A 13036-nucleotide genomic window follows, 5' to 3' on the forward strand; every position below is an offset into this window, starting at 1 on the left:
TCTTCTGAATTCCACTTGTGTGCTGTGTTACCTGCTTTCAAGCGCACACACTCACTAGTTAAATTTTTTAAAATTAAAGATAGAAAATAAAAATTAGTTTTAGTAAAAAGAAAAAAAAGAATTATAAAGGCCTTGCACTGGGTAAAAGCACAGGGGCTTTGACAAACTGAAGGAAGGCAAGGGAAGCACGGCTTGTAGGGTACCAGTGAGAGGTGGATGGCCATGGGGCACAGGGCCTTCCTGATAACAGAGAGGGCTTGAATGTTGATTCTACTTGAAAAGCAAACTCAAATATTGCAGTGTTTGATGAATACATTTCAGACTAAGACAGTACCAGTGGAGCCAGAGAGATTAAAAGATGGTCGATGAGTCCTGTGTCACCCCTTTCTCCTCTCTGAGCTTCGGGCTTAACAGTAAACTCTAGCTGGGGATGCCATCTTCATAGTCCTTTATGAAAGTTAACAGATTCTTGCTAGTGTCATGTTTTGTTTTATTTTTTGGGGGGCAGGCTGTTTCAGTGAGTCAGGTGTTCAATGTGTCATTGTTGGTTATGATGCTCTGGCTTCCCAAACTGGACTTTGATAGAGGAAGTCAGATAAAGGAAGGGGGAATGAAAAATCACAGTGGACCAAGAGAAGCTAGGCTCTTCTTAGATGTGATAGGGTTGAGGAATGTGGAAGAACAAATTATTATACATGGCCCTTTTTGAGACTGATGGGAGTGGAAGGTAAAGATGGACAGCCCTGGAAACTGCCTTCGAGAGTTCTTAAGCCAAAACAGCCTTCCAGTGCTTTGGTGTTTAGTAGATGCACTCATTGGTACAATCGGATACTATATACTAATGATTTGAAGCATCTGAAATTTTTTATTTATTGGAGGGGCAGGGCACACCAAATCATATATGTGGAGATTGGAGGACAGTTTTCCAGGAGTCTGTTTTCTCTGTCATATGAAATCATAGGTATCAACTGAGGTCATCACACTTTGTGGCAAACACCTTTACTTTTTTTCCATTGAGCCATCCAACTATCCCATAATATATAAATAGAGACTAATATTTTATAGTAATTTTTTTATTCTTTCATCAAAGAACTGTATGTCCACCAGGCCCTTTGATTAGATCAGTTCTACCTTCTCTTGCTTCTTGATCTATTGTAAAGCTAGTTTATCCCATAAGCAATACTGGAAAAAATGTCAGGCGGCAGAAAGAAGGAGAGTGGTGTAGCAACACTTAATTATCTCATGGTTTGTCTAGATGTGAAGGTTATATTTCCTCATTATTTCACATCAAATGCATTCTAAGCTTGACACAGAGTCTCAATGAAGGATTACCTGAATCAGGTTGGCCTGTGGGCATGTCTTTGGGGGACTGTCTTAATCAAGCCCACTCTGGGGGGCACCATTCCCTAAACATGGGTTCTTGAACTGCATGAGAATGGAGAAAATGGGCTGAGTGCAAGCAAGCCAGAGAACATGCGTGCACTCTTTTCTCTCTGCCCTTGACTGTGGATGTGGACAGATGGTTCAGTAGTTAAGAGCATTGGTTGCTCTTCCAGAGGACCCAGGTTTGTTTCCCAGCTCCTGCCCCCCGTGTTGGCTCACAGCAATCTGTAACTCCAGTTCCAGAGAATCTTGACACTTTCATGCCTTCTCAGGCACTGCATGTTCATGGGACACAGACATTCATGCAGGTGACTATTCACACACGTAAAAATAAATTAAAATATTTTAAAAATAAAAAGAAACCTACATTTTAGAGCAACAGCAGTTGTCCTTATATTTCATAACAAATAGAAACATACTTCACTGACTAGGCTTTTAAGTGTGTGTTGGAGAAATTTATAAATCTCTTATTTTAGATTAATGAGTGCAGTGCATTTATATAGACTTTTGTCTTATGTGTAAATCTTTAGTATATTTTTTTAAATGTTTTGTTTTTTGAAACAGGGTTTCTCTCTGTAGCCTTGGCTGTCCTGGAACTCACTTTGTAGACTAGGCTAGCCTCAAACTCACAGAGATTCACCTGCCTCTGCCTCTCAAGTGCTGATATTAAAAGTGCACAGAGACTAACCACCAACCAAAGAGCATGCATTGACTGAGCCTAGGTCCCCTACACATGTGTAGCTTTTGGGCACCTTGGTCTTCATGAGTATCCCCTGGCAATTGGAGTGGGTGCTGTCTCTGATATGGACTCTGTTACCTACCTTTGGATCACTTTCCCCTAGCTGGGCTGCCTTGTCTGCCTCAGTGGAAGAGGATGTGCTTAGTCCTGATGCAACTTGATATGCTGGGGGCAAAAGGGGTATAGTGGGTGCTCCCCTTTTCTTAGGAGAAGGTGAGGGGAAAAGGAAGAGAAGGGTGGGAGGAGGTGGGCTGTGATAGAAATGTAAAGTGAGTAAATTTAAAAAGTTAATAAAAATTTGTTTTAATTTTATAAAGGTATGTGTCACTACCACCCAGCTGTATGTTAAAATTTTTAAATAATAGGAAAGTAAAGGGAATGACTGGGAACCAAATGTGGTCCTATAGAGATTTCTCAGTGGATAAAGCCCTGGCCACTCTTCCAGAACACCTGGATTTAGTTTCCAGTACCCACATGGCAGCTCATAGCCATCTGTAACTCCAGTTGCAGGGGATCTGATGCCCTTACTTGGCTTCCATAAGCCCCAGGCACATGTATGGGTGCACAGATATACAGACAGGCAAAAAACTCACACACATAAAATAAAAATAATTTTTTTTCTTATATGGGTGCTGGAAGGGTATCAGTTGTGCATGCCTATTCCCCCATGTGCTAGGAAAGTCAGGGGGGATGTGATAGTGGAAGCTATTCTATTGGGCTATGTTTTCCTTTTTATTTGCTGGTGCAAGAAATACTTTAGCATTTGAAATGATTTGTTAAACTATAGAGCAGAATATATAAAAATATATACCTAGGCTGAGCTTGGTGATTCATGCCTTTAATTCCAGCACTCAGGAGGCAGAAGCAGGCCAGTTTCTGTAAGTTCAAGACTGGCATGATTTACAAATTGAGATCCAGGCCATACTAAGAAGTAATATGCCTAAAAATTCATAGTGCCTGAGTTTACTTACCCTTCATACTTAGTATGTCTCATTTGGTCAACAGAAAGATGAGCTCCTTATTGAGCAGTTGGAATTATATCTGACATACAATATATTTACTAAACATTAGTGACTTTATAAATAGAAGAAAAACAGACTGGCTAAAAGTTTTCCATGATTTTATTAAAGCAACAAAATTCTTCTAGATGTAGTTATTTTTGTTTAACTCAGGATTGGGTCTTCCAAATGCAAGGTAATTATATTTTCCTGATGTGAAGTCTCTCTCCTAAGTGAGGTAATTTCAGGGGCTCTTTTTTAAATAATTTTTTATTAATTACACTTTATTTACTTTGTATCTCCCCTGTAGTTCCCTCCTTCCTCCCTCCCAATTCCTCCCTTCTTCCCCCTTCTCCATGCATGCCCCTCCCCAAGTCCACTGGTAGGGGAGGTCTTCTTTTCCTTCCTTCTGATCCTAATCTGTTAGGTCTCATCAGGCCTGGCTGCATTGTCTTACTCTGTGGCCTGGTAAGGCTGCTCCCCCCTCAGGGGGAGGTGATCAAAGAGCCAGTCACTGAGTTCATGTCAGAGACAGTCCCTGTTCCTATTACTAAGAAACCCACTTGGGGACTGAACTGTCATGGGCTACATCTGTGCAGGGGTTCTATGTTATCTCCATGCATGCTACTTGGTTGAGGTATCAGTCTCAGGGAAGATCCCTGTGCTCAGATTCTTTGGTTCTGTTGCTCTCCTTGTGGGGCTTCTGTCCTCTCCAGATCTCAAAAGATTTTAAATTGACTCAAATTCACTGAAATTGTAAGACAAAGTATGAATAAGTTATAGGATATAGAAATGAATGCATGAATACTCACTAAGAGTTGAAAAACATCACACATTGAATTTAAAAAGAGAGAGAGAGAAACCAAAAAAGAGATTAGTGAGATAGAGCCAGAGTGCTGACAAAAACATTAGAAATGAAACATTTTTATACCCAGCCATGATGCCCTTCAAATATTCTAGTAAGGAAGCAAATCTTAACAACGATGCACAAAATAAAGCATTTAGGGCCCATTTTAAAGCAGAAGCACGAGATTTCAGGTGTTAATGAAAACTATTAATTAGGTTATAGCCTAGGAAGTCTCAGAAGATGCTGTCCTAAAGACATGGTTTATAGAGTGTGTGTTTTATTTTTGACCTGGGCACACACATCCATGCACATGTGCACACATGCATGCATGTGCACACACACACACATAGAAATAATATAATTCTTTTAAAAAACTTATATTCTAAACTTTTATGCTTAACCCTTACAACCCCTCTCACATGAGAGAATTTACATGACAATATATATATAATAGATATACAAACAAAACATTTACTGATATTAAATCAAAATTAAATTTACTTTAAAATGTCTTTGATATACATGTACTTTTACCACTTACTAAAGACTAAAGCACTTTTATATACTAATGAAATAGATGTGATTATTCAGTTTTACATAGTTAAATCTTTGCTAAATATTTGATGCTGAGTGATGTAGAAAATCCTCAATGTCTTTCAAAGTCTGTCAATATTTTGACTTTATAATAGTCAATAATGAGAAAATCCACTTTGAATAAATACATGGTAAAAAATAGTTGATGTCTGTTTAGGACCACATCAGAAATTGCTGGAAATTCTGTTTTAATTCTAAGCCAAAATTCATTAATTTTTTTTAATGGAAGTCAACAACTCAGTAGTTTTTAAGATCAAACGTTCTAACACAGTGTGATCTAAATATGCTAATCTAGGCAGGTGACCTAGCTTGGCAGGTACCCACCCATGACAGTTGGCAACCTCAGTTCAGTCTCTGGAATCCACATAAAGGTGAAAGGAGAGAATCAACTCACAGAGTTGCCCTATAACCTCTACATATGAAACATGGCATGCACCCACCACATACACACATAATTCACAGTTACACAATAAAATTTTGAAAAAAGAATCTGTGGGCTTAGAGAGATGTCTGAGTGGCTAAAAGCACTTGATAGTCTTCCAGATGACCTGAGCTTAGTTTGCAGATCCCATGTTGGGCAATTCAAAATCACCTGCAACTCCAAGTTAGCCAATGTCTTCTTCTGGCCTTCATGGATACCTACACACAAGTGGTATACACTCACACTGACACACACTTGCACATGAATGAAAACTAATCTTTAAAATATATTTTTTAAAGAATGTTTTTAAAGATATCAAGCTGGTATTGTAGGAAAATGCTGAAGGTCTATAAGCAAACCATTATATTTCTATAAGAACAGAAAAATGTATGTGCAGTAAAAACATTGCATGTGACAAACTGGACTGTGAGCCAGGATGTCTCAGACAGTGGTCATTAGGGATGCTGGGGTGATGGGCAATATGCATGTTATGTGCTCAGGACCAAGACCGCAATGAAGTCACAGAATACAACTCGGGGAAAAAACACCTTAGATTCTTTGCTTTTAATTTTACTGTTGCCATCTTGTATTTTGTTTTGGTTTTTATTTGCTTTTTTTTTTCCACAATCTCATCTGAGATCACAAGCCACAGATAAAAAAGCTTTGCTCTAGCACAATTGCCATGGGATTTAAGTAGGTAATGAAAATAACGGCTATAACACATTTCTTCCTTAATTCAGTTTAGCTGAAGAGGAATTAGGATTTACAGGACAGTGTTTTTAAATTAATCCCAGCAAATCTATAGGGCTGCCCTGGCCACCTGAATTTAGTTGTTGTATGCATTTCCCTAGTATATTTCTTCATTTACAGTTGTTTAATGAACTGTGTATATAATACACTGCAATTCAGCTTTAGCATTCTGTTAACTCACACATAAAACATATATTCAGTCTTTCTATTACAAGGAAGGCAGCTGTAGAAAGCCACTGCTGTTTGTGCATGCACATTCCTGTGGCAGCCATGCAAATCTTGCAAAGGTGTCACTTCCAACCCCCTCACTTATCCTTTAGATCTTAAGGATAGATGTAGTCACCAATGCCCACGGATAGGGCACACCACCAGTCCACCCATGTTGGAGGCTTGGGGACACACATGTGCAGATCCCCCAGTGTTGGTATCCTAGTCATCATATGACTCCTACAAAGCACTCCAGCCAGTCAAACCAACCGATGCTACGAGTTGTCCCAACCATAGGTTAGCCCTGTTATAACCTGCACCGTGGTGCAGAAAAGACCTCAGGGTTGGCACAGTGGCATGCCCTGTAAGCAGAGATAAAAGAATGGTACTTAACAAGATGCTGAAAATCATATTAACAGAGATTTTTTTTAACATTTATTTTTATTTTATGTGTGAGTGTTTTGCCTCCATGCTGTATGTACCCACTACCTGTGGTGGCCAGAAGAAAGTGTCAGACCTGCTGTAACTGGAGCTATAGGCAGTTTTGAGTTGTCACATCAGTGCTGGGAACTGAATCTTGGTCCAGTGCAAGAGCGGCAAACTGAGCCATCTCTCCAGCCTCAATGAACAGAGAGCTTAAAAGAAAGAGAGTATCATTCCAGGGACCACGTGCCAGAGTGACATGCTTAAGCTGGCCAACTTGTCAGGACATTCAATTCTTTGTTTATGTCACATTGTTGTGTAATTTCTGACAATAAATATAGAAAACTGTTTGGGGGTAAATAGATCTTTTTCTAAGATTTCTTAAATCCAAAACAGACATTTCTGAGGTATAAAACATATCTTTTTTTTTCCATTTTAGATAATGTGCATACGACAAGAATATGAAACAAAATTCAAAGGATTAATGCCGGTGTCTCTCAGACAAGAACTTGAGGAGACCATCTCCTCCCTAAAGTCGCAGGTAACTCCTAGAGCTGATGTAGGCACATGTTCTGAAAAGAAGCTTGCAGAGTGCCTGATTCTGCCTTTCGGCCAGGAATCGCTGTGGTCCTCATGTTTACCCATCTGCAGCATAAACTGGGTTAGTCCCTGAAACTGGGCCAGCCATGGCATCTTTGATTCATTCACAGTCCAGAGCAATTTCACCTTTTCTTTTTGGTTCAGGTCCAAAATGCCATTCTGTAGCACACTGCTAATTCCTTGCTATGCTGAAGTATAGAGGAACAAAAGTATCATTAACTTAGAAGCATTTTTTCTAGTATGTTTTATATGGCTTTCAAAGATACATATTTTAAGTCTAAGGCAAAATAACATTAATAATTAAGTTTAATGTTTCTTATTGAAGTGTGTGGTTCCTAAAATTTAAGGTGAGAAATGAACACTAGGGAAGCTGAGGCAGGAGGATCACTAATTCAGGGCCAGCCTGGATTACATAGCAAAATCCTTTCTCAAAACAAAGTTTGCAACACACTTCTGTATGGATCATTGTTTTTGCTTTTGTTTTTTGTGGTGGGGAGAGTTTGAGACTGGGATTTAGCCTATAGCACTGGCTGGCCTGGAACTTGTTCTATAGGCCAGTCTGGCCTTGAACGGCCTCTTAGTCCTCAGTACTGGGATTATAGGCGAGTGCCACCATATAGTGAGCATTTTATGCATTGTCAGCCTAGGAGGGGTCTTTTGTGCACTTTGGGGGTGTTTGTTTGTTGTTCACGGGTGGGTTGGTTGGTTGGTTGGTTGGTTTAGAATATGTCTCTACATAGCTGTAGTTATGCTAGAACTCACTGTGCAGACCAGGCTGGCCTCAAACTCAGAGATCTGCCTTCCAAGTGCTGGGATTATGGTGTGTGCCACCACAACGGACTACCTGTGAGTCTTCAGTTCCCACATGAGGACTCTGCATAGTCCCATTTCCAACACACTGGGAACTTAAGATACACAAATTCCTGTAACGGTTACACGAGAGAAGGGTTTCTGCACTCTGAATTCAGAGAACTGTGCCTGGTACATAGCAGCTGCTCATCGAATAATAAAATACCCATTGTAGTTTGGCAGCACTCACATAGAGTGTTTATAATGTGTAAAATGACTATATGAAGCCAAATATGGCGGTGCACACCTTTAATCCAAGCAATGGGAAGACAGAGGCAGATGGAGCTCTATGAGTTCAAGACTACCTTGGTCTACATGGCAAATTCCTGGTCAGACAGGGCTACATAGCAGGGGGAGGGGAGAGAGAGGGGAAAAAAAGCCTGAGATTTGTTTGAGTCACTGACACAGGCTGGTCACCATCTCCTGACAGTCCTGCCTACTTCCCTCAGAGAGAAGGTTGGATGAGAGTTTCTCTCCGTCTGTCTGTCCGCCCGCAGCTGTTCCCTGTTGCCTTTGGAGGCCACGCATAGGCCCTGCTTTGCTTGCCTGTGTACATGAAAACAAATGATGGAGAAGGCACAACAGGAAGGGCAAGCAGCCTTCCTTTTTGGAAAAAGCAGTTAGAGGTGTGGTTTATCCATCAGCATCAAGGGAGAATGTCCATGGGATCAGCTATGAGGGCCTGACACCCTCAGAGGAGATTCTTATTTTGGAGGTGTGGGGGAGGGGAGGAAATCTAATACCCACCTGCGTGGCTTCTGTTATCGTTCATATCATTTCACTGTAACAAAACCTGCTGCAACCTCCTGGAACTGGATGTTGACCCAGAGAGAGAGCGCTGCCAGCTGCACAGGGCCTCAGAGTTGGCAGCTGTGAGGAGAGTCACAGGCCTCAGAGTGAGCAGATTTAGTTTGAAAGCACAGGTGCCTGTGTTTTTGAAAATTGTTGGAATTCCAATCAATCTCAATGCAGGGTGGGGGAAGGAAGTTAAAGCAGTGTGATCCTTGCATCTGTCAAAATTATCAATTGTCCTGCGGGTCATTTGAGCAATTGGGTAAAATGAAGAGCAGGTCACTATTACAAACAAGCAAGCCAGGGACTGCCTGGCTACACATCCGTGCGGGCAGGCTGTGCTGTCCTTTCTTTCAAGCACGTTTTTGGTTCTGCCAGCTGTACTCTTGCATAACTGCGCCTCAGAACCAGCCGTTGCCATGGTTTCAGCTCAGCCCAAAGAAGCAAGAGTAAACAATTCTGAGCAGATCAAATGCCACTGACTCTTGATTATATTGGATGGTGGTATACGCTGTCCCTAAACTGTTTTTCTGTGGTTGAATACGGTGTTTTGAAGCGATGCCTCATAGATAGGTGTCATGGATCTCATAGACATTTATACTTCAGAGTGGTCAAATGTACTGTAAAGATCTCATCGGAGAAATCACGCAGGGCAGCACCTTCTTCTAGCCCCCAGCCCTCCACTCCATGGTGGTACCCACTGTGGAGTCTGTACTGGGCATTTACTGTGAGGGCGCATCTTAGCACACTTGGAACCCAGAGAAGCAGCTGTCATGAACCCCATTTCACAGATGACACAGTAAGAGCTGAGTAACCTTCCTAGAGCCTTAGAGGCCAAGCCAGGGATGGAACTTGGGTTGGCCTAACTCCAGGAAAAGCTCAGGCTCTTTCCACTCCAAAACCCTGTCTGTAACCTCAGGGAATCCCCAGGATGGATTTGAGGTTTCCAGAAAGCAGTAATTTTCTTCTCACTCACTCATTCGCTCATTAAACAGCTAGCGCATACCAGCTACATGCCCAGCCCTGTAAAAGGAACTGGGGACTGGAGGGAGGCAGAGTCATCCCTCTCCAGAGAAGCGCTTAGGTTTGGGATCAGACATGAAAACATAACCACAAAGCTGTGTGAGAAGGGATAGGGTGAAAGAGCAAGGAGGGAGTGCTGGCTTGGGACAGGCCTAGGTGGCTGTGAGCAGCTCAGGAGCGACTGAAGGGCTAATTTTTGAGCCAGCAGTGGAGGACAAGTAGATTTTTAGTCAAGTATTTCAAAGTGAGAAATGGTCCTAGCCAAAAAGTAAGAGTGTGAATGACCTGTTGTAATGTGGTAGTGTTGGGAAGGTCTTGAGGAGAGAGAGAACCACAAAGATAGAATGGCACCAAATCAAGATGGCCCCTGTGATACATTTTGTAGTTGGTTCTGTGGTCTTTGATGGACCATTGGTAAGGACAGGATGTGACCAGATGTAAGAAAATGCAATATTAACATTCACTTCCTCAGAGTTTTATCCAGGGACTTGTCTGAGTGTGAGTAAAATCCTAACATACTGTGTGTGCAGTATTGACATGTGCAGTTAGGCTTCTCACACAAGATGTCTTTCTAGGTCAACTTTCTGCAGAAGAGGGCATCCATCCTTCAAGAAGAACTGACCACCTACCAAGGCAGAAGGTATGAGCAGTGGATGAAATGCCTTCCAGTTAATTTGTACTGTGTATCCCTGCAGTCTTTTAGCATTCCCTGCTTCCCAGCAATGTCTAGACACAAGATAAGTCTCAAAAAGAAGACATTTTTAATGAACGGCTTGTCTTTGAGATGTCACCCACCTCTTTAATCACAGGGCTTAGATTCATCAGAACAAGATTCTGGAATCTCGGGGTGTGGCAAGTAGGTAGGGACCTCACCTGGGCAGTCAGGCAAGGTGTGGTCTTGAAGCCCAGCTGTGGACTGAAGGAGACACCATCTTCCTTTAAGACCTTGGCATGATGCAATTCTCTGTGATGGCTCACATCTTCAAAGTACCTTATCCCGGGGGGGGGGGGGGGTTTGGCACTGCTCTCCATACCAAAGCAAGTCAATGGCTTCGTGATGTTAAACATTCACAGAGATGGAGTGTCGTAGTGCGCAGAGCTGTGGGATGCAGGAGATCTTCTTAAAGGTTCCCAGTGACATCACCAAGCAAGGTGATGTTTACTGATGGTCCAGTTCAGTCAGGCAACTTTGCTTTTAAGTGCAGTCACAGACGAGGCTGCTCACTTGGCATCGAAATAAAAGGAATGAGCTTGTGAATCATTTACTTTTCAAAAGATTCTGTGTGCCTGATAATGATAAGATCAGTTGCTTATAGGCATATGTGATGAAATTTTGATAGCACATACCCTTTTGAACCTCCAACTCCTGCAGAACTGTAACACGTTTTACAATTGACTGAAAACCCTAACGTGGGTTTTTGATTTCCAGGTAACTGCATGGGAGAGTGTGGTAATTGTCCGGGCTGCACTGTGGATTTCATCCAGCAGGTTTGAAGATTTGGATAGTGTAAACTGTGAGATCAGTGGCTTTTTTTTTTTTAATGTTTAAGGGTAATTAAGATCATAAAAATATGCATCATCCATACACTGGGTTGGCTTTACTTGTATCTAAGTTATGTTTTGCCATTTCCTTGTGGACCCCATGTTTGTATTGGAGTACGTGCTGAAGACTGCTTATGTTGGGAGATGTCCACTCGTGTTGTGCCTCAGTGATGCCTTGCAAGGGTCTTACAAGCTGCAAATGATAAGAATCACGATTATATTATCATATAAAAATGCTTAGCCTGCTAATGTTGTCCCCATGTTTATTGTTCATATATTAAAATGTCATTTTGTACTATTCCGTTTTCCTTCTACATTTTATCTCACCTCATCTGCTAGGCATGACATGTACATGTTTTTCCCCAACACATACCGACCATCTCAATTTCTGATTTGGAAGAAAATACCTTCTGTCGTGTCAAAGATCACTTCATAATTTCGGCATGAGCCTGCCGTCCAGATCAAATCACTGGGTCATACTCGTTGCGCATTTCTAGCCTGGCCCTCGGGGCTGCAGGCAGCTCTGGTTTCCTGTTACTTTCTTGATGTCTCCTTTATGGTTGCTGCCTTGATCATCACATCTGGCCATGATTCTTAAGAAAGCCTAACAGCAGTTGGCCATGTTTTGAGGACACAGCCTATGGGCAAGCAACCACGCCTGTCCACTGGTCTTGTTTGTCTGCAATGTGCTTGCTCTTATGAATGGTGTTTAAGCCTGGGTGCTTTTTCCACACCAGTCCTGTGCTGATTGGTCCGTCCTGGTTTGCCAAGGAAATTCCGAGTTACAGTTGAAAAGATGCTCCAGTTTCATTTGAGTGAATGTGCGGTGTGTCGTGGGCCTCTTGAGACACTCTAAAAATGTAGTGAGGGAGGGACTGTAATCATCCCGTTCACTATAAAAGGACAGGGGAGAGCACTTATTTCTACTTATTCAAAATTGTTTTTCTTTCTCATGCCCAAATTAGCCCATTGTTTGCTGTCCAAGGATTAGATTAGTTGGTCTTTCTTGTACTTTGTCTAATACATGGGAAAGATAAGAAAAACCAGGTTTTACAGCCTCTTCCAAAGCCAGGCAGGTCAGACTGTGTTGGCCATTAGTAGGAGGTTGGCACCTTGCGCTAAGCCACCTTTGTAGAGGCACCACCTTCCTGGTGCCTCTCAGATGTCCTCCTCCCCCAACCCCTCCTCCAGAAATATAAATCTGTGTCCTGTGAATGCTCACCAGGCTTTGAGAACATTCACATAAAGCAAAATCATAGCAGTTGCTATTAAAGCCCCCTCTGCAATGAGGACAGCTGATACTCAAGTGGTGGCCTAGCACTTGGAACAAAGAAGGCGGTTTGGTTAATTTTAAGTGCTTCTGTGGGGACCATGAAAAGAAGGTTGAGGTCAGAGGACTTCAAGGTTATTGGCGGCCTGAAATGAAAATACTTTCTAAGTTGTTTTGTTTGCTGTAATTGGAACTCCCACTCAGGAGTATTTGTTTTCTGTGAGTAAATATCAGTATGTGTTTTGGAAGCTTGCCTGCTATTCTTTCTGTTCCTTATTCCAAGGGTTATGAAATTACAAACACTGGTGAACCTTTGACATTACCCAGATCCCATTTCCCTTCTACAGTGCGCTGAGCATGTCTGGGGGTAAAGTGAATGAAACTTTGGATCAATTTTGATTGTATGTGATAGGAATGGGTTTGCTTACACTTGTGTTTTTGTGAACATTCTGTGATAAAGGAAGAGAAAGAAAAATCGCTTGTGGCATGTTTGAAATTCCTCGCTGAGCTGAGCCCTGGGTGTGTAAGTGACTACTGGGACAAAAGCAAATGCTCAGGAAATGAATTATAAACACTGTACTTCATTATAAAATCATCT

At 41.9% G+C, this 13036-nt stretch overlaps 1 protein-coding gene across 1 annotated transcript in view; it reads left to right on the forward strand.

The window, feature by feature from the left end:
* Cep112 (centrosomal protein 112) overlaps positions 1 to 11102 on the forward strand; it is a 382050-nt gene extending 370948 nt beyond the window's left edge. The window contains 3 exon segments of the mRNA XM_055592186.1: positions 6802 to 6903; positions 10202 to 10266; positions 11056 to 11102. Coding sequence (XP_055448161.1) covers positions 6802 to 6903; positions 10202 to 10266; positions 11056 to 11059 — 171 coding nt within the window. The 3' untranslated portion in view covers positions 11060 to 11102.
* The last annotated feature ends 1934 nt before the right edge of the window (positions 11103 to 13036 follow it).

This window comes from Psammomys obesus, unplaced genomic scaffold (assembly GCF_907164565.1).
Source record: "Psammomys obesus unplaced genomic scaffold, mPsaObe1.curated_primary_1811, whole genome shotgun sequence".
Classification (NCBI taxonomy): Eukaryota; Metazoa; Chordata; class Mammalia; order Rodentia; family Muridae; genus Psammomys; species Psammomys obesus.